General features: G+C 42.9%; 2 protein-coding genes across 4 annotated transcripts in view; one reads left to right on the top strand and one right to left on the bottom strand.

The window, feature by feature from the left end:
• Positions 1-166: 166 nt before the first annotated feature.
• st14 (ST14 transmembrane serine protease matriptase) lies at positions 167-19,592 on the top strand. 2 transcript variants are annotated; one of them, XM_070965838.1, is made up of 19 exons: positions 167-517; positions 6,854-7,001; positions 7,667-7,821; positions 8,991-9,061; positions 9,552-9,724; positions 10,433-10,468; positions 11,072-11,300; positions 12,625-12,764; positions 12,869-12,972; positions 13,354-13,463; positions 13,803-13,933; positions 14,428-14,532; positions 15,298-15,405; positions 15,759-15,872; positions 16,407-16,526; positions 17,017-17,197; positions 18,092-18,360; positions 18,932-19,068; positions 19,197-19,592. In XM_070965838.1, the coding sequence occupies exons 1-19, from the start codon at positions 491-493 to the stop codon at positions 19,356-19,358; spliced, it is 2,520 nt and encodes an 839-aa protein (XP_070821939.1). In that variant the 5' UTR covers positions 167-490; the 3' UTR covers positions 19,359-19,592. The 2 variants fall into 2 exon arrangements, with proteins under 2 accessions (XP_070821939.1, XP_070821937.1); XM_070965836.1 differs by having other exon boundaries at positions 7,661-7,821.
• A 2,200-nt stretch (positions 19,593-21,792) lies between these two features.
• kirrel3l (kirre like nephrin family adhesion molecule 3, like) overlaps positions 21,793-24,145 on the bottom strand; it is a 33,810-nt gene continuing 31,457 nt past the window's right edge. For both annotated transcript variants that reach the window (XM_070965839.1, XM_070965840.1), the window contains exon 15: positions 21,793-24,070. In XM_070965839.1, coding sequence (XP_070821940.1) covers positions 23,579-24,070 — 492 coding nt within the window. In that variant the 3' untranslated portion in view covers positions 21,793-23,578. The remainder of the gene's footprint in view (positions 24,071-24,145) is intronic.

Genomic DNA, 24,145 nt, shown 5'->3' with positions numbered 1-24,145 from the left:
AGCATCCTCAAACGGACAGCAGGGGGAACACATGGTGTGAAAATAAAGCAGACAGCTTCCTCTCACCTGCTCGCTTCATGTCTCCCAAACGGAGGAGCAGCAGGTGGTGGGATAAAGTGCTCACCCCGCACCCTTTACACGTCACAAGGCAATTCCTGATTGTGGTCTCACATGTCATTGAGGGACGGTGTGAGAATCTTGGTTTCCCCACTGAGGGTGACGGTGCAGCTGGGGCAGGTATTTGGGGCGTGGTTTCTACTAAGGTGTGTGAGGAGCAGCAGGAGGAGGAGGCCGTTTCAGGTGTGTCAGCGTTTGCGACGACGGAGGAAGGAGTGACATTTGGATTGAGCTTTTAAGACTGCAAACACATTTTGTTAAACTGTTTCTAAAATAAAGTCAGGACTTTGCAACGCTCGTGTTAAAAGGAACCAAGTGACGGCTTGGGATCGAGGAGTTGTCCTTTGGACTTCAGCGGGAGCGTTTTTGGAACATGCATTCCGCCAGATATGAATACGACGTAAGTTTGGTCCAATTGCACTTCCTCATGTAATCCTCACTGTCAGTGACAATGTGAGTTGTTTTCTCACACACACAGAGACACAGTTTTAGGCTACTGCACACCCAGCTGGTTTGCTCAGGGTTTAGAGCGACTGCTGAGCGCTGTGTGTTTGCATCATCAGGCCTACAGAAACGCATCACACCCTGAAACCTTTGACCTCTGACAGCGTTTCTGCGTGTGATCGTCACTATGTTTCTGGGTCTCTCATCTAAGGATCAGCACTGATACTAGGATGGAGTTCTCCCTCTCTTGTGGATGTTTGAATGGAATATTATATGAAGACCGCTTGGATCGTGTTAAAACGAGTCCTCTGTGGCGTTTTCATATGGGCCTGTCTGCTGTCATACAGACTTTTTATTAACATCTATACTGCCACATGTGGGTTATTCAATTATTCCCTTTTCGACTCTTCATTTCCAAGTCTCTTTTACGTGTCTTATTCTTTACAAAACAAAGTTATTTCTCAGTCACAAAGGCAGTTCTGTGAAGGCAGATGAATTAAGGGAAAAAAGGCAGATTGTCACACTTTCATTTGTTGATTTCACAGTGACGTTTACCTTTTTAAAAGGTAATTGCTGTGTTTTATGTTGCGTTTCTTCATATGTGGAGAAACAGTCTGTGAGCTATTTTTACAACCTAGCACTCATCATGTCATACACTGTGATCTAGAGCTCGTTGCAGAAACAAGGCCTCAGCCAGAAATACCGTGCCACTGCTCATAGTTGGTAGTTACAGTACTGCTTTTATTATGTTTTTGTCGACTGTATGGAAGACATTTGGCTGAATAACGTACTTCAGTTAATTTCAAAATATTAACTTCAGTTGGCTGCTTCACTTTCAAACTGTTTCTTAGAGCCACTCCTATGTTTCTAATGATCCATCTGTCGAGCTACTATTCAAGAATCCTTGTTTAATTCCCACTGGATGTCGTTGTTGTTGTATCAACGACAACTATGGACATGTATCTTGGTAAAACACATTGAATAACATGTCCTGAGTATCACGTTATATAATTGTTTTTAGGCAATTAAGACCATAAACAAGTTGGCACAGTTATTTACTGTGATTTTAGATCATCCATCCTCTTAGCTGTTTTAAATTCACAATAAACCATTGCTTTTTGTCGTGCAGTGTTTAAGCAGACTTGTGTTTTCAGTGATGATAAGATGTGAAAACTGCTGAAAGCTTATTTTGCCTAACCTATAGGTCAAGTTCTCCTGGAGCATGCATACATTATGTAAATATCCACCATACAGTTCTTGTTACTACATAATTCAGTCTTGTTTGAGACGAAGAAAATGCCAGTAGAGGATGTGGGCAGAAAATAGTGTCAGGCGGTCAAAGGTGAACTTCACTCTGCAAAGGGACTCATTAATGGTTACAAGGCTTTGGTCAGTGCTGCTGAAATTCACCAGCTCTCTGCCACCTTTATTTGACAGCTTCATGGAAACAGTCCTAACCCCTGGGGAAATACACTGTGCAGTCTACCAGAATGTGTTCTGCTAAAAATGAGAGCAAACAGAAACAGGATTCAGGCAAAAGAAACTGTTTTTCTAGCTTAATACAATGCGACATTAACAAGGACTTACAAAAGAAAACAGTACCTTGTTATCAAAGTATCTATCTCCCAGCTCAGACATGAGGGGGTGCCCACACTTTTAAGGTACTTGACACAAGTGAATTGTTAAGGATGTTCACACTTGAGTCTCCTGCTTCTGTGAAGACACAACAAAACAAACAAACAAATAAAACTGGTGCTGCTTTTCCCCCTTTTTTTCCTAAAATGATATAGGTTAGTGTTTGGAAAAGTGTCCGAGTGAAATGATGAGTGGCAAATTGGCACGAGGTGACAAAATTATACATGAATGCATGCAAATGAATACATTGTGTTTATCCAGCGTTGTGATGGTGGACGAGTCGGCCTCAGTGCTTTAGCTCTATACTGAGGCGTATAGTCTATGTTCACAAAACAGTAACTCAGTTGATATTGTGAACGTTTCAGTGAACTGCTTTCCACAAAGTGATTTATGTCATGTATTAAGTTTAACATATGACATCGTACATGGTATATATCATATCTCTAAGATGTGTTCAGATGTGAAAGAATGAAATATGGATCTGCTCATGTGTCTTTCACATTCATTTGCAGTTGCACAATACGTGTAGTCAGGAACCTCAAATCTTCTGACTCATCTTCTCTTAATTCACCACAGTTTATTGTCTGAAACTATCTGTTTCTTTTTAATGTGCTGAAAACGTAGAATCGCTTCTGCTTTTCTTGTCTGTGGCAGACATCTAATAAAGTAGATGACTATAAACTGTAAATAACTCAAACTCAGCGGCAGAGACTCTAGAACACAACGGGAGTTGGGTGGATATGTTATTTTAGAATATTACTCTGGAAAAACTGACTAAACTAATACTTGAATTTATCTAAACAGCTATTAAAGCGCTTACCAGTACTTTTAATGAAAATCCACTTAATGCAGCAAAGTTGTCATACCACACCTTTGCCTTTTTGGCAGAGGTTGCATAAGTGGTATGAGTGAAACTGTTGGCAAATGAGTATTTCTTCGTTAATATTTGATTACTCACAGACAACGCGGCCAGTCATGGACACTGGATCATATGTGAATACTGTGATTAATGTAGTCTATTCTCTGTTTATGTGGTGACTCAGTGGAGTAAGTAAATAATTCTTCAGGCAAGGCCATAGAGCTCTTCTCTCGCATTTCAAGCCACATTTCAAGGGCAGCCATGCTGAAACTAAGCAGTGGAAGTGAAGTGAATGTGGTGTTAATGTCATGTCTCTTATTATTGACTCCACTGAATGATACATCCAAATGAACAGCTGACAAAACTGGCGACAAAATCAATCTTTAATGATGCCTAACCATGTTCTGTTAAATTTAGTTTCACACAGCCTTTGAATGCCCTTTATCAGAGCATCCCAGCGAGGTGCTAGTATGCCACGAGGCACCACTTTTCCTCACACAGCCGCCTGGCTGATGCTGCAGTAGAGACTAACTGCTAAATGTCTGCTTAGGGGTACTGTCAGGTAAGAGATGTGTGTAGGTGTTTGTTCGCTCAAAGTAAATATGAGGTCAGTGAAGCCTAAATTGCATTGATTGGACTGTCGTATTTGATTGGCCCTTTTGGTTGCTGTCTCAAGGCTAGTTTGTTTGGACAGGGCAGATCAGTGCTGGTGAGTCCAGAGACGGTGTATGAGAGCTTTTTAAAGGAGAACTCTGCCGATTTTTACACATCAAAGTCTGTTTACAGGTCTTGGGGAGTTCTTCTGCATATGTGAAAAAAGTTGTGTAAAGCCCTTTGTGGCTCCAGAGGGAGCTGCACAAAAATCTGATGAATTGCCTCAAGTGATGTCGCTTGAGGCAATGTCGGTTGGGGCTGAAGACTGCAAGTTTGAAATGAATAAACTCTGGGGGTGCGGAGTTAGAAGGAAGTGCGGTTACCAGACCTCTGTAGCCCGCTCCTCATCTCTGCTTGAGGCTGGGGACTTGAAGCTACATTAGCCGCTAACACACCGACCGAACTGTCAGCAGTTGCGTTGTGGGTGATGTCAGTGCCAGCTTTTGACAAGGAAGAAGAATGCCTGGAACAAAACAAATGATTTCTCTGGTTCTGCTTTATCAGTTTTGATCATATCTTTTAAACTTTCCATCATGTGTCTGACTGAGCTCTGATAGGTTGTATGCCACTGTAAAACTGTGATACTGCGTCATGTGGCTACTCATTAACCTCGGGAAATGTTCAGCAAGTGCTGCACCAAGAGACACACTGCGGATTCACAAATGAATTGCGGTACTAAGTTCAGTGGAAAACAAGATGGTACAGAAGTTGGTCTTCCATGAACATATATGAATGTTCGGGCTTCAGCTGTTACTGCACCTTTGGCTTGAACGATTTTACAGAGTCAGTGACATGCATCCATGTTTTCTTAGGCACATACAAAATAGGTATAGTCAACTTAACAGAGACAGAATATCAGGCAAGGCAAAGAGGTTGCATATCGCATACTGTATAGGCTGTTCACCCACAGATGAGACTAACTGTGGGTTCAAGTGGTGTTGGCGCTGTGAGGTCAGAATCCAACAGACTGACTGGCTGAGACATGAAAGTAACTGAAGCTCATAGAACCCAACCGGCCTTCGGAAAAAGTTAAGAAATGTTGAAAAATGGTCCAGGTGATGCTAGTTCTGACTATGCTGTTTGTATTTTATTCTATGCTGTGGATGTGCTGATGAAGGCAGCTATCAAATGCACAGAATTATGTGAAAAATCTAAATGTATGCAGTCCTGTAAACAGAAATAATCGCATTAAGTGCCAGTGCCTCAGAGGTATAGCTAAGTACATTACAATACATTCCATCTGTGCTTGCTGACAACAGATCTGGGTTGATATATATATAAATTGTTGTTGTTAATGAGGACCAGTGTTCAGATTACATAGTAGCAACTTCGCTTGAGGGTTTTTTTCTAAAACCACACCTGACAACAATGGTAACTTGTTTCCCACTTGTCAAACTGGTTAGATGACTTAGAAGTACTCTGTAGCACCTGACTCCCGAATCACCCCTCACTCTTAATGTTTAACAGAAATTTTGAGTACACAACTTGAAGCCTAACTTGCAGCTTTCTTGTCAAACATTTGTTTTCTTTAGTCATCAGTGGCTCTTTCAGTGTTGACAGACCCCACCGCTTCCTGTTTCATAATGGCCCAGAACTCTGGGCTGGTATTCAAAAAAAATGCTACACGCAGTTAAAAATGGGATAGTATTTCTTTCTAGGAGTGAAGAATGGGATATGATGAAGAGCATGTAATGGTTTTATTAGGCTGTGATCAGGGTGACTGAGACCCTGGAGCACTTGCTGACCCCATCTCTAATGATTCCCCTCATTCTGGGCCATGATTGCTGTTAGAGATTCCAATTAGAAAGCATGTGTGGAAGCCCGAGCTGGGTAAGAATAGGCCTTAATTGCCATGAGTTATCATCTCGACTCATGTAATTGAGCCCCCATCTTAAGGGGCAGCACATCTGACAAATTGATTTAATACCAAAGTGATTCTCCATCCCTAATGGCTTCTTCACTCATGGGCTACAGGCACTGAATTCATTGTGTGTTGATTACTAACCGGCCTGAAACCTTTCTCTCAGTCCGCCCACTTGAGAGAACTCAACAACAGATACACACACAGTATCGACAGACACACACAGCCTGAAGCACAGTGCCCATAATCTCTACAAGGTATCCCTCACTTATTATGCAATTTCTGAATATGTGTGTGTGTGTGTGTGTGTGTGTGTGTGTGTGTGTGTGTGTGTGTGTGTGTGTGTGTGTGTGTGTGTGTGTGTGTGTGTGTGTGTGTGTGTGTGTGTGTGTACACACATACGTGAAGGTATGAGTGTGAGAGCTGTGTCACATTTCCTGAACAGGTTTTGCCAGTTTTGCAAACACACAGCATGCATGTCGCCTGTTTGAACTTGTCACTCTTGGAAAGCAGTTTAAGGCGTTTTTACATCATTTTATTTTTTTTCATTATAGTGTCATAGCTTAGCAGTTTATCACTTAGATGCTGAGAAGTAAAAATACTCTTGGTTGTTTTACACCACTTTACAAGAAATCACCTGTTCTTGGAGTGCGACCTTCCACAGCACGTCTTCCTCAATTATCCCGAGTTTGTTTGTTAGCCTGTAGTGGCAAGAGGTCAAAAATGTTTCCCTACGGAAATTTTAACAAGCCCAGACATTGATCAGATTCTCGGCATGATACAATGGTGCATTCATCTTTTATTTTATTGGATTAATGCGTTAACACTGTTGTGCTGTTTTAGAAAATCCCATCCATGTCGTCATTCCAAAATTCAGTTTAAATGCTCAGTGAGGCCCTCGTCTGGTAGTCTAAGTAGACAGCGGCATGTGGCTGACACATTATCCAGCCATTTAAAGCAGTCTTCTTTAATGGTTGCATCTAACCAAACAAATCTTTTAGAGGTTACCGACAAACTGCCCTGCATTGCTCTCCTCATTCTGCATGGACTGAGGAGAAAATGTTATTTGTCCGGTCAAACAGTGTTGTTGATGACCCAATCCTTGTAGGATAATTTGGGGATCTATTTTAAGGATTTTTCTACTATAAGTGATGTAAATCTTAATGCAGTTCACTCTGCCGGAACATCCCTCTGCCCATTGTTCACAGTGTAATCAAACTCAATGTTATCTAAATCCAGTACGTGGCATAACATGCTGCATGCTTGCTCTTTTTCTGCACCAGGGCCGTAATGGCCATCATGAGCGGATTGACTTCTTAAGCAACAAGGAGAAGGCGTCATCAAAGCGGAAGATCAGCGTCCTGATTGGTGTTCTTGTGATGCTTCTCCTCGTTGCGGCTGTTGCAGCATTCCTCATTTGGCTGTTTGTCTGTAAGTATAGTTGAAAACTTCCCTCCACTTTATCACCCTGGGTAGTGACTTGAAGTCTGGTGCTGTGCTTTCATATGTTTGGGTAAATGAAAGATGAAGAAAATCATGAGATGTTGGACCATTCTCCAGACATTTTTGCACATAAATCAAGGTTATTCTTGATAGAATTAAATGAGAACGTGTGAGTATTTACATTCCAGTCCGTTACTGCCAAGAGAGGCATAACATCAGAAGCTGTAAAGTGGATCATTTCCACTTTCTGTTAAGGCACAACTCTTTGATATTAGAGTGTAAGAGTGGCTTGTTTGGACTTTGTAATTTCCCATTAGTGTTAGCCTATTTGACAGCTCTGACTTTCTCCTTTAATAATGCAAAGGAGAAAAATGTCACAGAGTCCATGGCACAGCTTCCTTGTCATTTACACATACATCTGATAAAAAGGCCTCTGAAGTCTTGATAAACAGCCTCTTGATTCAACTGGCTGTTTTAATTGCTCTGAGAGCCAAACTGTCTTCTCGGGATGAGATCACGCCGTACAACTTTAAAATAGTGCTTCAAGGCCTGTTTAAAACCCCAAGTCTCCTCTTTCATCAAAGGCAGCTATCTTATAGCATTTTGTTGATCAAACACTTAGCTCTGATCCGTCTCTCTCCTCCAAGTTAAAGATGCTGATTCAAAGGCCACCATCAGTAAGCAGCTCAGTCCATCAACGCAGGTCTTCAGTGGACATATGAAGTTGGTTGGCGAAAAGTATAACCAGAAGCTGGAGAATACTGAGAGCAAGGAATTCAAGGATTTGGCAGCCAACCTGGAGGCAACTGTGAGTGTGACACCCAAAGAAGATGACTCCTGTTTTTGTTCCTTTTCTATCTACATTGTTTACTGTGAACTATTCTGGGCAGAGTATTACACTCGGTTCTCTTCTCTCACTAAGGATTAGTTATGTATATTGTTTGGCAGCGTGGAGATGCTTTTTTATAAATGCACAGAAACTGCTAAAGGCACATTTGCGTGGGTGGACTAAAACACTGTATATTCCCTTAGTAATTCCCTCAACAGCATCTCCTATTATTGGAGATGTTTGTAGAACCACTTAGCAGTGTGTTGTAAGCAAAAAAAAGAAAGAAAAAAAAAGCCTTGCTCAAATGCCATCAAGTGCACACTTTCTCAGTGAAAGACTACAGAAGTGAGGGTGTGAGGTAAGGTTTGGAGTGGAAGTGGTTTACTGGAATAATACTTGACTAGAGGATTGGGGTTGTGAGCTTCATGATGTACTAGGCTTGCACTTGCATACAGGAAAAGGGACCTCTTTTACAGAGTAGGGTCAGAACTAGGTTTGTGTTTACACATCAGGTACAACTTGTGGAGTAAAGTCAACAATGCTGGGCTAGATGGAGATAGAGGCATCATGTTTAACCAGTTTTACTCCACTCAAGCCCCACCTGCCTTTGGAGTCGTTTAAAATCGCCTAACTTTATTTTATCTCCTCCCTGTCCCTGAGATGGGCTTAGTAAAATGGCAATGGGTTCATATTTGATGTTGCTGACTTAAACTTTACAAATGGCCATTTTTATAACCGGTCTTGATATTTTATTTTATGATAATTGACCACTTTGTCCTGTAAGCAGTCATTTTCCTCTCCCACCATGTCATTTTCTGCTTTTATCATTAACCATACATCCTCTGCAGCTGGGTCTGTTCCTTTGTTGGTGTTACCATTTCACAACAAGCACTTGCTCTGAAGTTAGATAACACTGTGCATGCATAAAATATGAAAGTGACCTGCATTTAAGACCGCAAATACAAGTGCAGCCTTGTGTGATACAGTTCGTAGCTCGGTGCAGCTGAAGGCAAGACAGTTAATTGAGAATCCCATTGTAATAGAGAGACAGTTTTTATGTTAACACACTAATTTGTACTTTGTCTTTAGGCAGACAAGCAGAACTCTTGTTCATGTTCGTTTCAGTAATTTTTTTTTTCTCTGCACAGCTGGGGGAAAACTACAAGACAGATCCATTCCTCGCACAATACTACACCAAATCTGTGGTCACCGCTTTCAGGTACCGCTGAGATCTTGAGCACCACTAATTTTTTTATACTGCTGAACAGATTGTTTAACAAAGAAACTAAATATTGCATGAAGGAACTGACCTGGCCTCTGTGGCTTCAAAGTCTCAAGTCTGTTGCATCTCTTAATGAATTACCCAAAAAGTTAAAAGTCTGTTGACTTGTGACCACACCCTGTTATGTGTGTGTGGCATTGCGCTGCAGTGAACTGTAAAGTTCTGCACTAACAGTAGCAGTAAATTGCAGTGGTTGACAGCCTGCAAGAAGGTGGACTCGGACAAAGCACGCCACTGCTGTTAAATCTAGCTTTTGTAATTTAAAATCACCTGCAACAAAAACAGGCGACCCTCGGGGATCAATACAGGAATTCTGATCCTGATTTAAGTAATCCAAATCAGCCAGTTTCCACTTTGCTTTGTTTGAATATTGAAGTTGATACTGAATTCCTCATCTGACTCTCGCTCTCATTTCTGCTCGCACCAGTGAGGGTGTGATAGCCTACTATTGGTCCCAGTTTGATGTTCCAGTCGAAGACCTCGAGATTGTGCCCGAGTTCTCAGAGGAGCGGGTGCTGGAGACACTGGAGAAGGGCATTAAGTCGCAGCAGCGTACGGCGAACCACAGACGTATCGACATCAGTGAAATCACTGCCTCATGTAGGTACCGCTGGGGCCAGATGGGGGGGGTCGCACCAAGGGGCAGAAAGATGGGAATAACTGTGTGTTTGCTACAGCTGGCTCCAGATTATGACATTTAACAATCAGCAAAGATAAAACACTGTCAATACACATCTGAATAAGGTCATTGTCATCTCCTATCAGCATTGGTATTCTGTATGCTTTCTATTTGTATTATAGGAGCTCGCTCTGAGTTGTGCTGATAAGATGATAACAGATAAGCCAGACCTCTCTGCTTGTGCTGCATCTGAGATTGCACATTTTATGCTGTTTGGATCCTCTAATGATATTAGCTGGGCCCTGGCCTGGCTTGAGACAGCCATTTTTCTTCCTTCTGTCTTCTCAGCATTCACATTGCATTTGTCCACATCCTGGCCACCAGCCAAGCGCTGGCCCTGTGACTCAGTGGTTTTGGTCCTCTTTAAAATGATTTCTGTGGGTCTGATTTGATGTTGCTGTCCCAGATAGTTAGACAGAGATGTATGGGTTGCTGCTGTAGGGCAAGGTGAGATGGAGCAGAAAGAGCTACACACCATCACCAGTTCCCTTAACCGCAGGGAAATGGAACAGAAAATGTGCAACCCAAATATTTTAGGCTCATGCATCAAATTCTATCAGCCTCCCAATGTTAGTGACCTATTCTTACCTTTCCTCCTGTTTCTCTGCAACCCCGCTCTCTGTCTCCAGTCACAGATCCTCGCATGGCCAGGAGCCCCACAGCAAGTGAGTACAGCGTGTCCCATTTCAATCACTCGCAGTTGTAATTTTCCAGCTGGCTAGATGCTCACCCTCCTGCCAGTCTGTAACAAATGGCTGGCCTGGCCGGTACTGTACATGTGCTGCTCTAGTCAGAGATTGAGAACCCTGTATCAGGCCAGAGCACGTCAGTCACTAGGGCCGACACTTTTCTTTGACACTCTCCGGTAATTGATAGCTTTTGGATGATTAGACTACATTACATTACATTACATCACATTACATTACATTACCATAGTAGCTGGACTGTCCTTACATTAATCTGTCTCTGCATACATCTGTGGCATAAAGGATGGAAGAGCTTGTGATTACATGGTGATCAAATGAGTGATTTGTCATACAAAGTCGCTGCTCTGCACGATTAAAAATAGTTTCCAAAGAAAACAAGAAAAGGTAGAATCTTGACTGTCAGTATCTTGTAAAAAACAGCTGCAGCGGTAAACACTAGCAGAGTAAGATACAGAACAACATTATGATGAGCAGATTTTAATTTACAAGCTGTAAACTACTGTTGCCAAGTTACCCATGTCCATACTCACAGTACGATGTGAAAAATGTTGTTGTTCCCAGACCAGTGTTTCTTCCGTCTGGAGGCAAGTGGAACGGATCAGGAATTATTATCGCCCGGATACCCCACAGGTTACCCGCCCAAGTCTCGGTGTCAGTGGCAAATCCGAGCTTCAGAGGACAATGTCATATCTGTCAGCTTCCCCTTTTTCCACATCGAGGATGACTGCTCTGATGACTTTGTCTCCATCTATGACTCCTTGAGTCCAGATGATTCTCAGGCCATTACAGAGTAAGTCAAAAGGCTGTGAATGTTCAGAGGGTCTGGGAAAATGGCCGGGTCACACTGGAGCTCGTTTACTTAAATCTTTATGCATGGACCATGTTGATCATCATACTATTTACTTGCAGTATTTCTTGCAGTAATGCATGCTACAGAGAGGAATTTTATTTAAACAAAATCCAGTAAATTGTCTCATTGCTCCTGCAGTACATCAAATTGTGACAGAAATCACCTTCTCATTTTGCCTTAAACCTTGTTTGGTAGGGCTCAACCAACATTTGTCTCATTTATTTAGCCTTGATGTTCAGAGAGAGGGGAAATGCAGTTCTACATGATTCCCAGAGGACAACCACCAGGAATCACTTTGTATTTGAGTGAAATGTTGCAGGGGGATTTAGGAGTAAAAGCTGTTTTGATGTGGGTGGAAAACATGTTCCACTTCATTCCTTTCACTGGATTTGTGATTACAACTTTTTTTTTTGCGGGGAGGGGGGGCCTGAAGCCTTTAGCGCCACATGTCCCATTTTATTGTTAACTTTTGAGACCTCAGTGAGATTGAGTTGGCTCAAAAAGACCTCTCCTTTCAAATCTGTGATGGGTGCCAACCTGAATCCTGCTACACCACTGTGTGTAATTGCACTGTGTCTATGGGGGAGGGCTATGATTCTGAAACTACAGGCTCCTGAATGCAACATCAGTTGTAGCTGCAGGCAATTTCAAACTCAGAAACCATTGCCAAACAAATATGCGTTACCAAGCGATGCATAAAATTTTTATAAAGCTATTGAGCGATCAGCTTTATCCAAGGTGACATGGGGTTTATGAGAGCCATAATATAATACTCTATAATGACATTATTCTACTGGAGGTAGATGTATTGCTGCTCTTGCAGCGTCATTCACACTTCCATTGCTCTGCCGCCAGCAGTGCTGAAACTTTTTGCTAATGTACCTAATGTTTGACTTTGAAACTCCGCCTAAGCAATTTCTATCCAGTGCTGGCACATCTCTCCTTATTTATCTCTTTGTCTACCTCTCTCTACTTATCTATTGATTTCTTTTCAAATTATTTTTTTCTTGAAGCATTTTAAACTTGTTTGCTGAATTGATGTTTTAGTGCTTCTGACTGAAAAGCATTACAGCTTTATTTGAGTTCCCCAAGTGTTGCACATCCTAAGGGAAAGCAAACCTCTCATTCAGTAAATGCATCGGACGTTCATGTGGTGCTTTATGGTCGTGTTTACTGCAATTTTTTGTTAACACCTTTTTTCTGACTCTATGGTTATACCAGATTTGTGTGTTATCTTGCTTGATCGCTCATCCTTCTCTCACAGGAAGTGTGGCCAGAGGCCCCCCTCCAACCCTCTACAGGTGGTATCATCCGGCAACATCATGCTGATTAACTTGATTACTGACAGTGCTGTCCAGAGGCCTGGCTTCAGGGCCAATTATAGGGCCGTGCCCAAGTCTGAAGGTGAATAGGACATTCATGGCACTTAACATCATCCATTTTCCAGCTGCATTCTGTATCATAACTACGACATTTCAGTTGTTTATTTACTGACGTGTTCTTCTCAGCGAAAACCTGCGGTGGCGTCCTCTCTCAAGACAAAGGCGTCCTCACCTCCCCACTCCACCCCAGCTTCTATCCTCCTGCCGTGGACTGCAAGTGGACCATCAAGGTTTGCAGCACTGCTCCTCTCACTAGCCCCCTCCCCCACCTGAAACCCCTCTACCCACCTCCTCCTCCTCCTCCATCCTCAGGCTGCCATGAGAGGACTGCTGAGGCAGCACTATAGAAGCCAAGCTGTTCAGTACCTCTTCTATCTTCATCTGTCAGACGGCTGTTGCTGCCGCAGCTCTAGCTGAGCTGCAGTGTTTTGTGTGTTGGTTTTGTTTGCTGGTGTGTATGTGTGTGCACCCACGGCCGATTTGAGTGTGTTGCAGCTTGTCTGCTTGCATTTACATGGAATACAGATACAAGTCTTCATGTGTAGGTGGACGAGTGACCTGCATGTAAATATGGCTGTTATGAACCAATCACCTCTTCCTCTGTGCTGTAGGTCCCTGCTGGGAAGAAGGTACGGATCCGGTTTACCATGTTCCGCATGAAAGAGCCTGGGGTGGACATCCGTGTGTGTCACAAAGACTATGTGGAGGTTATGGGTACAAAGTAAGACTTGACCTCCTTTGACTGTCACCCTAATGATACATTGAACCGTGTGTTACAAACATCCATCACCATTTGCAGACCTAGTTAAACTTTGTCCCACTATACTTGCCATATTTGCACAGTTTTCCTGTGCAGTCACCCCAACTAAAAGTTTCAAACTTGTCTGACTACTTGTGTTTCTTGCCCCATTGTAGTAGCAGTGTTGCCCTTTACTCATTTCTCAGCAATTACTTTCATGAGCACACTGTCATCATAGCCACTAGAACAACAACAAAAAAAAAACTGCTGTTAGTGCTGCTAAACCTGAATTTTCCTTTAATCATTGGTCCTGTGTCGCAGGTATTGCGGGGAAATGTCCTCCTTGGCTCTAACCAGCAGCACCAACACGCTAGATGTGATCTTCCATTCAGATGAGTCCTACACTGACAAAGGCTTCAGAGCAGAGTACAGCGCCTACGACCCTTCAAACCGTGAGTTAAAAGTCTCGTCTCGCGCCCCACATTTACATGACATTTGGCGAGATGGGTGAAACGTTACGATGTGACAGTGACACTCATAGCCTGCCATTACAGAGCGAGACATGGGGAGCAACTGTGTAGTCTGAGAGACTACGAGACAGTAGCTGACTGACAGTCAAATAGAGCTGTTTAGTGATGGAGGCTTAGAAACTGCGGCAGTGAAACTCAAAAGCTAGACTAATCACCAGAGAGCTTGTTTATTGGGTCCATTTTATTTGCCACTGTCAGTCAGGAGCACTCCACTTTCAATACTCTCCGCTCTTTATGCTGTCTCCCAGTTTGACCGAAATGGATTTATAATTGCTCTGATCAACAGGGACAAGCATTGGCAACATGATGGATGTTGCAAACATACACTGTCACTCCCTCTCACTCAATTTGTCATCATCGTCTATCTCTCCTTTTTTTCCACTGCTCCCTCCCTGACTTCTCTGTTTTTTAAACAGCTTGCCCCAACATGTTCGCCTGTGCCTCTGGCATCTGCATCGGGAATGATCTGAAGTGTGATGGCTGGAACGACTGTGGCGATATGAGCGACGAGATGAAGTGCCGTAAGTTCCCCCTTGACCCAATCTCACTTTTTCTGTCTTTCCTCCACTCCTCGTTTCTTATCCTATGTCCAATATCCTCCTCTCTGCTCCTTTTAAAGAATTGTTTGACTCTCTGGCAAATACTCTTACTTGCCTTCTTGCCAAGAGGTGGATGTGAAGATCGATACCACTCTCATAACTGCCTGTTAAATATAAGGCTACAGTCACAAGCCAGTAAGTTTAGCTTGAGCGCTGGAAATGGGAAAATGGCTAGCCTAGCTCTCAGAGTAAAACCGAAGAGTGGTGCTTTTATGGGCGGTAATGTACGAGACTATTTGTTGGCCTGGAGCACTGATTTCCTGGAGTCTTATCTTCATTGTGAGGTTGCCAGGCTCTAGAAAGTTACTTACTGCGGACATCCAAGAAATAGTCTCGCACATAAAAACCCTATTAACCACAACATATGCAACACGTTAATTAGTGAGCTTTAGAAGTGCTGGAAGGCAGATTTTGTTCGGACACAGCCAGGCTTGCTGTGTCTAAGCTAAGTGGCTGTTTGTTTTAGCCTCATATCTATCCTGCAGATGCAAGAGTGATATCAATCTTCTCATCAATACTTTCTTTAAGGCTCCAGCCATTGCCTTTCGCTTATCTTTTAACCTGCTGATGGCATACTTATACAATATATCCAGCGATTTGTGTTGGTGAACATTCCCTTTTCAGACCGCTCACATGTACACCTTCCTCAGTTGCATTGTTTAACACGTGGCTTTTCTATTCCCCCAGAGTGCGAGAAGGACCAGTTTTCTTGTGCCAATGGCCTGTGCAAACCAAAACTCTGGGTGTGTGATCGCGTCAATGACTGCGGAGACTGGAGCGATGAGAAACAATGCAGTGAGTGTTGCCATCTTAAAACCGCTCTTTAGGGGGCACAAACCCTATCTAACGCTACGCTAATTGTGCTAACATTAAAGGCACATCACTGCTAATGCTCTGGTCACTGACTCCTGGGCTGCATGCAGTCATTATTTTAGCAGTAATGGAGTTTGTTTGAAGCCTAGTCTAATTTGCTCAGCAGCCGCTTAATCATGTGTAACACGCGCAAGAGGAGTGGAGACAGATGCTACTGTCCACCGCGGCTGCGCCGCTAATGTCCTTCTGAAACTTATTGGCTTGTCTTCTCCTTATTCAAGTTTTCATCCTTATTCTGTTGTAACTTCCTCATCACTGTGTTTCATTGCCTGCAGGTTGTGAGGAGAATGAGTGGCGCTGCAGTGATGGGGATTGTATGCCTCAGGATGTTGTGTGTGACGGCAAGAAGGACTGTGAAGATGGAAGCGACGAGGCCTCTTGTAAAACCTGTAAGTGGCAGCGCTTTCTCTCCTCCCAGTCGGTCATGCATTAAAAAAAAGAAAAAGGAAAAACAATTCCTCACCAGAGTGATTTATAAGCATGTTACACAACCCATTAAGCAATTAACCTTCATCCACAGCACAGTGATGTTTCAGGTTTTACAAAGATGCTGCACTGAAAACTTCATTCTTAATGAAAAGTGTTTTTCACTGTCTGCATTCTTTCAACTCTTTCTCTCATTCCCTCCCACTCTTCACTTCACTCTTTATCAATTTCCCTTTCACTCACACAGAGGGCACACTTGCATTTCCTTTTGATTTTCACTTCTGTGAATAAAGAGGGATATTAGACCTCAACCCCAATCAATACCCCCAATCAATGCAGTCTGCTCCTCAATCACTATGCATTGTGCATTCAAGTCCTCACTTTGAAGCCTCGCTGATTGCATAGTATTTTACTGGTTGAACTTAGCAATGCTCTAAGGCTTTGATTGAAATACACTATGTGTTTTGATTTTGGGACCTGTCTCCACCCCACTGTAGCTCCAGGTATCTGCTCTGACTTCAGCTTCAAGTGTAAGAACAACGAGTGTGTCAACAAGGTGAATGCCGAATGCGACCGCATCGACGACTGCTCTGATAACTCAGACGAGGCCGGCTGTGGTAAGAAATGTTTTCTTCCCCCCTAACAAAATTCAGCTTTTACATTTTTTAAAACAGCTGAAAGTGGATCTAATCTCTTCAGTGTCATTCAAATAGATTATAGAAGAGCTGGTTGAGCTGCGCGCTGGGCTGTCTGTTAGAAAAGAGCCCCAGGCCTTGACTGCTTTATTTATTTAATTCTTCTTTGAAAGCAGCTCTTGTCATCTCTGAAGTTTTTTGTTTTTTCCTTCATTTAAGCCTCGGGGTGTGTCTGTTTTTTCTTTTTCTTTTTCTTTTTTTTTTGATCACCTAATATGCCAGTGTGCCTCATTAGGATTCCACAGACTCAAAGTAGTCTACGCAGCCAAGGCCGGCATCATGATGGCTTCAAGTCAACTTAATCTAATTTTCAGATTTTCTTCTGTATGATCATTAATGCCAGTCTCTCTTAGTATTTTGCACTCAACCATCTGGTTGCCCTCCTCTCATTATTTTCTCTGTTAAATGTCAGATTGTGGCACCAGGCCCTATAAGCTGAACCGCATCGTAGGAGGGCAGAACGCTGAGCTGGGGGAGTGGCCCTGGCAGGTCAGCCTTCACTTCCTGACCAATGGCCATGTTTGTGGTGCGTCGATCATATCTGAGAGGTGGCTCCTTTCGGCTTCCCACTGCTTTGTCACCAGCAACCCAGCGTGAGTCACTGCTTAAACATCTATAGCACTCATCCACATGTACAGAGCAGGACTGTACTGTATATGAAACGAAACGCATCCCCTCTTATATATTTTGGTGTGTACAGTGTTATTTTTTTCCCTTATAGTTTATTATTCGTCACATAATTTACCGTTTTATTAGATCTCATTATGCAATATTCTCACATGCATTCTGCTGGAAAAAGTAAAACTGTGCACAACAGAGGGCCATTTATAAACAAATTGCAAAGTCTGAAAATTAGCCCCTGATGATGCAGTTAATTCAGAAAAACCTTGGGGGGGGGGGGATTTTACATCTCATCCATGAAAGCATGGAGCTGTAGTCATCAGAGTGGCCTGTAGGTGGAGCACTAACCATGTTGTTAGACCTGTGCCGCCTCAACGGTTGTTGAGCAGGGAATGTGTTCATTTTTTTCAGATGCACTGTTGGTGTTGATATTTGCTATACAGAGTGCTGTTATTTAACTTGTAAGCACTTTCCAGATTATTCATACAAGCCACTGCAAAGGCTTTCTTTACAGTCACACATCATCGTGAGTAGTATCTGAATTTGCACGTTTTTGTACAGGGATGGCGACAGTATCGTGAAAATTGAATGCAATCAATGCAGTAATGTGTCACATACCACCTTTGAAGCTTATGTTGGGTTTTTATAGGGGCTGTTAGAGAGGATGTGTTGTGTGGTGATATTATATTGAATTGTATTTTTGTTGAGCTGACAAAAGCTGTAAACTTTCAGTGGCATATGTAGCAAGGCTTTTTTGTTGGATTGTGTTAGATTGCCCATGTTTATGATATTGTACCCACCCGACCTGGCTCATGTGTGTACAGAAACCTAACCTTTGCCCCATGATGCTCCACATGCTACCATAGGAACCATGTTCCATCCAACTGGCAAACCTACAGTGGCATGCAGGATCAGTACAAGCAGGGTGGCGTACAGCGCCGCCCATTGAAGAGGATCATCTCCCACCCGGATTACAACCAGATGACCTTTGACTATGACATTGCACTGCTGGAGCTCAGCGAGCCGCTAGAGTTCACCAACACCATCCAACCCATCTGCCTACCCTCGTCCTCCCACGTCTTCCCTGCAGGCATGTCCTGCTGGGTCACAGGCTGGGGCGCGCTCCGAGAAGGAGGTATTATGCAGGAATTGCTGATTCTGTTTAGAGCTGTAGTCATTTTTTTGTTTTTCACTGTAACTGATTATTATGCTCATTTTGAATATTTATGCTGCTATTCCTCAATCATGGGTGACCCACTCTACAATTGTGTTTTTCCTTTTTGCATATTCGGCTCACATCAAAATTAAGACATCCCGCTCCTCCCCCATCCTTCTCACAATTAGCTATTCATCTCTGTCCTTCATCTGCTTTCCCTGCCTGCTTCCTTCTTCTTCCCTTCATCTTTCTCATTTCATCCTGCCTTCTTCCTTTCCTTTAATGTCCCTCCCATTTCTTTATCTCTCCCATCATGACATACTTCTCTTCCGCTCAACCCTCCCTCCCTTTTCTCTCATCTTTTTCTAATCTGCTCTATTCCATTAAGCCTTCTTCCATATCCATATATCAAGACAGACGTCGGCTCTCTTGGGAAGCCTCTTAAACCTTCATTAGCTAACACTAATCCAGCCCATTAACACCTTTGATGTTAGTGACGAACACAGAGGTCACGTGACAGAGCTCTGACCCCTTTGTCCTGCTCTTGCAGGTCGAGCGGCACAGCTGCTGCAGAAGGCATCGGTGAAAATCATCAACGACACGGTGTGTAACATAGTCACTGAGGGCCAAGTCACCTCCAGGATGCTCTGCAGTGGATTCTTGGCTGGAGGAGTTGACGCATGCCAGGTAAGACCGTGTGACATGTTCTCCAGCCAAAGGTCTGATATAGATAGATTTTCACACCAATATAATTATCCTGTATCTCGCATCCAAACCCAGTTTAATAACCATTCTCCCTCGACTGTCCTCACCAGGGTGATTCCGGAGGCCCCCTGGCGTGTTTCGAGGAGAGTGGGAAGTGGTTCCAGGCCGGCATCGTGAGTTGGGGTGAAGGCTGTGCTCGTCGTAACAAGCCCGGTGTCTACACGCGCGTCATAAAGCTGAGAGACTGGATCAGAAAGGAGACAGGGATTTGATGATACTGTGGTGAACAGGGAGGGTTGCAGAGCGGGGTGCAACGTCAACGTGCTAAAAATAATGGAGACGGAACATTTGAGTCCGATTCGGGACAAGGCTCTCCAAAATGTATTCATTTAGCAGCAGACTGAAGATGCTGCTGCATGGACCCAGCTACTCACATGAATGACTAAAGCACTTTATTTGGTTGCCAACCCCCTTTTTCCTCACTCCTCGTGCTCACTCACACACATACAAACCACACCCAAATCATTGTTTGTATAGTTTCTAAAGGCGTTAATCAGCACAGTGTCTTTTACCTGCATAAATCATCCATGTATTTCAATATAATATTTCACTCTTGAATGAGTACAAATAATGAAATATGTATGTTCTGCGATGAGTAGACATTACTGGGAATTACTTTCCCAATATTTGGCCAACGTAACTTTTTAAGATGGATGCAGAGTATAAACGTTTTAGAACATTTTTCTGAATGTATGTCTGAATACAATGTTTTATACTATAAAAAGTAAGTTTTAAGCATTATTATTGTATACTTCTAAACAGGTGAGATGTCCTTATCCTCTGGGGCTGCAGTGAATGTTGCACTTTGCCCGTGGTCTTTGCCATGCTGTCAATAACTATAAAGCTTGGTTTTTGTTTATCAAGTCTCTGAAAGTACCTTAATGCTGTTTTTAGTGTATTTTCTACAAAACATTCACACATTACTGCCATTTTCCAAAGCATAGCGTAGGTTTTTTGAATTGATTAAAGAATTTTTTATCTACCTTCCTGCCAGGCAGCCATTAGTCTCAGTTCTTATCGGTAAAGTGTAAACATCAACTTGTAGAGACATCTGCTTTACCGTGTGATGATAACAGAAGGGAAAAAACAAAAGAATGAGAAAAAAAAAGACTGCTCAAATCTATGCAGGGGCATTTTCATATCATGCTGAAATGAATGAAAACCAGAAGCTGCCTGCGAGGTAGAAAATGCATTAATCAATCTAAAAGCCCACGGTTTGCTTTGGAAAATGGCCAGCAGTAATGTTAAGTATACCGGATTTGTAGACTGTGGGCTGAAACAGGCGAAAACACCATCATGGTCCCTGAAGAATGTTGATGTGAGACTGGAGTGATGCTTAAGCCATTGTAAGTTGTTGTAGATCTGAACACGGGGTCCTAGATCAGTATTTCTGTTACATATTTACAGATGCTTATTGGCCCTGCCTGGTCTGTGAATGATTTGCCAAAGTGTGATATTGGGAGCAGAGCATGAGGATTAGATCCAGCTGGCTTTTGCACGGGTCTTAAACTCAGGGGGATTGGGGTCTTCAGAGACACACACACACACACACACACACACACACACACACACACACACACACACACACACACACACACACACACACACACACACACACACACACACACACACACACACACACACACACACACACACACACCTGAGAGCCAAAGCAAACCAATGGGGTTTTCAGTTGCTGCCAGAGCAATGCAATGAGTTCTTATCCCTGTGAGAGTTTCCTCTCTGTGGTCACATCCAACTCAGTCAACTTTTAAATCTAAGATTTAACGAACGGTTTCTTTAACTTTTATTTCTCTTTCATCTTGGAATTATCCTGGAAATATTTTCTCCTGGATAAGCAAACCAATGATTTGCTTAAGTATTATTTAATGAAGGGGAAAAAATTCCGAAGAAAACTTTGAGGACATTGCTCAGCCGACCTTTTTTTAATTAGTCTTTTAGAGGTTTACAGTGGAACTGTGCAAGTGTAAATGTGTATTTCTCAGACAGTCGGGAGAGGCCACAACTTTAAGACAGAAGATATTTTCATTTTCACTGACATGATTTGGATCATGGAAATACTTCAGAACTTTTCTTTCTTTGTGTGTGTTTTCATATGTTTTTATACGAGTCATGATAATAAACATCTTTTATCTGATTCCTCAGTACCTAATTGCATTACCTGTGTTATTTGTCTTTGATGAGGTCTCGTTTTGTATGATGTTATGCATAATAAATGCGTGTCTTGTGAGACCTTGTCCCTTCTCACAGTAGAATTGTAATGAGCATGTACTTCTCCTCCCTGTCGTGAGCAGCATGCCTACCTGGGGAACAGAGGTGACAAGACGAACTCATATTGGCAAATAATACCTAGCTTTGTCACAGCTCTATCCTATTACCCTACGAGACGGGCATGTCGACTTCGGGAGGTGGATACACATACAGCGGGGGTTCTACTATCTCATCTGTCTTCATTAAAAGCAGCGCACCACTGGGGGAATAGGAAAATCAACATAGACAGTGCTGCTAATTTATGTATTCATCATTGTTACTACATGGAAAGCTTTGTTTGTCGCTGCTCCCCATGCCCAGTGAAGCTACTCACCAGGCTGATTAACTCTCAGGATTCACACCAGCCAGTTCTTTATCAGAAATGGTTTTATTTAAATATAAATATGTGTACAAAGGTACAAGCAACGATAGCTCATTTTTAGCAAATAAAATTCTTAATACATTATTAAAAGAATGAACAAACGAATGGCAATTAGTCGTGTTCCAGAAGAAGCATAGTAACTGCATTCAGTGATTGATGAACAACTTAGACGAGAAAATCTGTGGACCCAAATAAATCAACCAAGATAGATACATATGTATATAAAGATACTTTACAATAGAGCAGCATACACGCTGTACATTAAGGCTTATATAAAATATAAAAATAAAGACAAGCGATGATGTTTGCCTCCTCACTTTAAGTGGCATTTGTTCTCTCGTCAGGCTGCCTGGTAACAGCTTTTTAGACAGATGGCAGTACAGGCGTCCATACTGAAACATCCAGGTACTGGAATGCAACTGGGCCAGGTGAAGAAACCAATGTCTCAAACATGAAATGGACATGAATATAAACGCTGAAGATTTTCACTAGACACATCATTTGCATGCAACAGAGAGAAAGTATGGGCTCAGCCATTTGTACAGATACTTAGTGTTTCAGGGTAGTACTGTTTCTTGTAAACATATTGAGACAATTTGATTGAGTTGTAAAACTTGAGCGTATGGTCCGCATTAGGACTGTCGTTCCCCGCCTGAGCCTGCTGAAGTTGACGCTGCATTCAAGTTTATTTCAAGTTCAAGATTGCCACCATTCCAAACCACCACTTTTGATTGTTCTGTAACAGCCTACTCTTCACTTTACAATCAGAAAACAGTACCAGGGTAGGCAGGTGGTATTCAGCCTCATCCCCCACTTTACCCCCATAAAATTATCACCTTCTTTGGGTTTTGATGGCCTTGCCTTGTCCATCTTGGTATAACACACAGTTAACATATAGTCCCCCATTACAATGAAGGCTGAAATACACATTCTCTTCATACCTCCGTCTTTTATCTAGTAAGCAACACTGCTAAGTCCAACATTTTAGGGTTATTATCAGAAGAAACTCCAGGAATACAGCTCAGGCCAGAAGTATTCCACCGCTGATTAGACTCTTCATACAGTACAGTGCCTGTAGCACTTGTTGGTCAGTAGAGCTAGCCTGTTGTGCAGAAGTTCATGTCTGTCTCTGGATAGCGCAGTCTTTTGTTGATGATAGAGACACAAATGTGCTTAGAATTCCTTTCGCATGCCAACAAAACACCAAATGACAGACAACAATAGGTTGTTCTTAGCGTTTTTTTTTTTTTCCTCAAATATGTCTTAGCTTGTCATATTGTCTTTCAAAGTATTTTAGAGCTCATGTTTGACATTTAGTGTTGACACAAAGTAAACTCTGGAAGGCAGGTAAACAGCTACCCCAGTCATTTTGGCCACCCAAAATCAGGAGATGTATTTATTTTCTAGTTGGCCCTTGCGCTGACAGAATATCTCCACAGGTTTGGGTGGTCATCATGTAGAGATAACCTGGTGAGGTATCACACTGTAATCATAACTTTGACTTGAACATCACAATCCGCTGAATGCTCCAGCTCAGGAGCTCCACAGTTAGCATTCTTGTAGACCCCTCAAACCATCACAACAAATAAAGGTTGGTTATTCCATGACCAAAATCACATGACTCCCTCCAAATGCTGTCCAAACATGTCCTTGAAGGACCGTCCAAGTAAAGAAAGTCTCTGTTCGTGTTAGTCCAGCCACACATGTATGTGGAGGTGACAATGGTTATCTACTCACTGCTCCTGTATTCTTCTGTTTTCCATTTTTTTTTGGGTCCAATCAAACATGCGTCTGCATACGTTGTGAGGGCCGGCCATAGTCAGACTGCTGGGAGGACACTTGTGAGGAGGCATAAGAGAAGCGAGATGAGCTGGACACCTTGCTGGCCTGATCTGATTGGTCATACGCATCCACCTTCTCATAGGAAGCAGGCTTAACGTAGCTGGTGAAGGCGCGACCGTAGGTAGCGGGTAGGTAAGCAGAGCCACTGTAGACCGGATCAGTGGGATAAATGCTGGCTGGCTGGGCGGGCTGCTGCTGGGCAGCTTGCTGCTGTTCGTAAGCGGTTCTGCCCGCTGTGGTGGTTGCGTATCGTTGGGAGAAGTCATAGATCCGGGGCTGAGTGCCGTGCTGACCGTACATGGGGCTGGGGGAGGGCAGCTGCGATGGAGTGTAGACTGGCCGGGAGTTGGGCACATATTCAGAGAATCCACTGCTTCGGATATGGCGGTCTTCGTGGCCACGGACATTGTAGTAGCCATTGGTAGGATCCTATGAGATGGAGAGAGACAATTAATCATGAACTTTGCATAGTTCAATATTATGTATAATGGTTGAAAATAATGC

Source organism: Chaetodon trifascialis, chromosome 7 (genome assembly GCF_039877785.1).
Source record: "Chaetodon trifascialis isolate fChaTrf1 chromosome 7, fChaTrf1.hap1, whole genome shotgun sequence".
Lineage (NCBI taxonomy): Eukaryota > Metazoa > Chordata > Actinopteri > Chaetodontiformes > Chaetodontidae > Chaetodon > Chaetodon trifascialis.
This window is presented reverse-complemented; position numbering and strand designations above follow the sequence as displayed.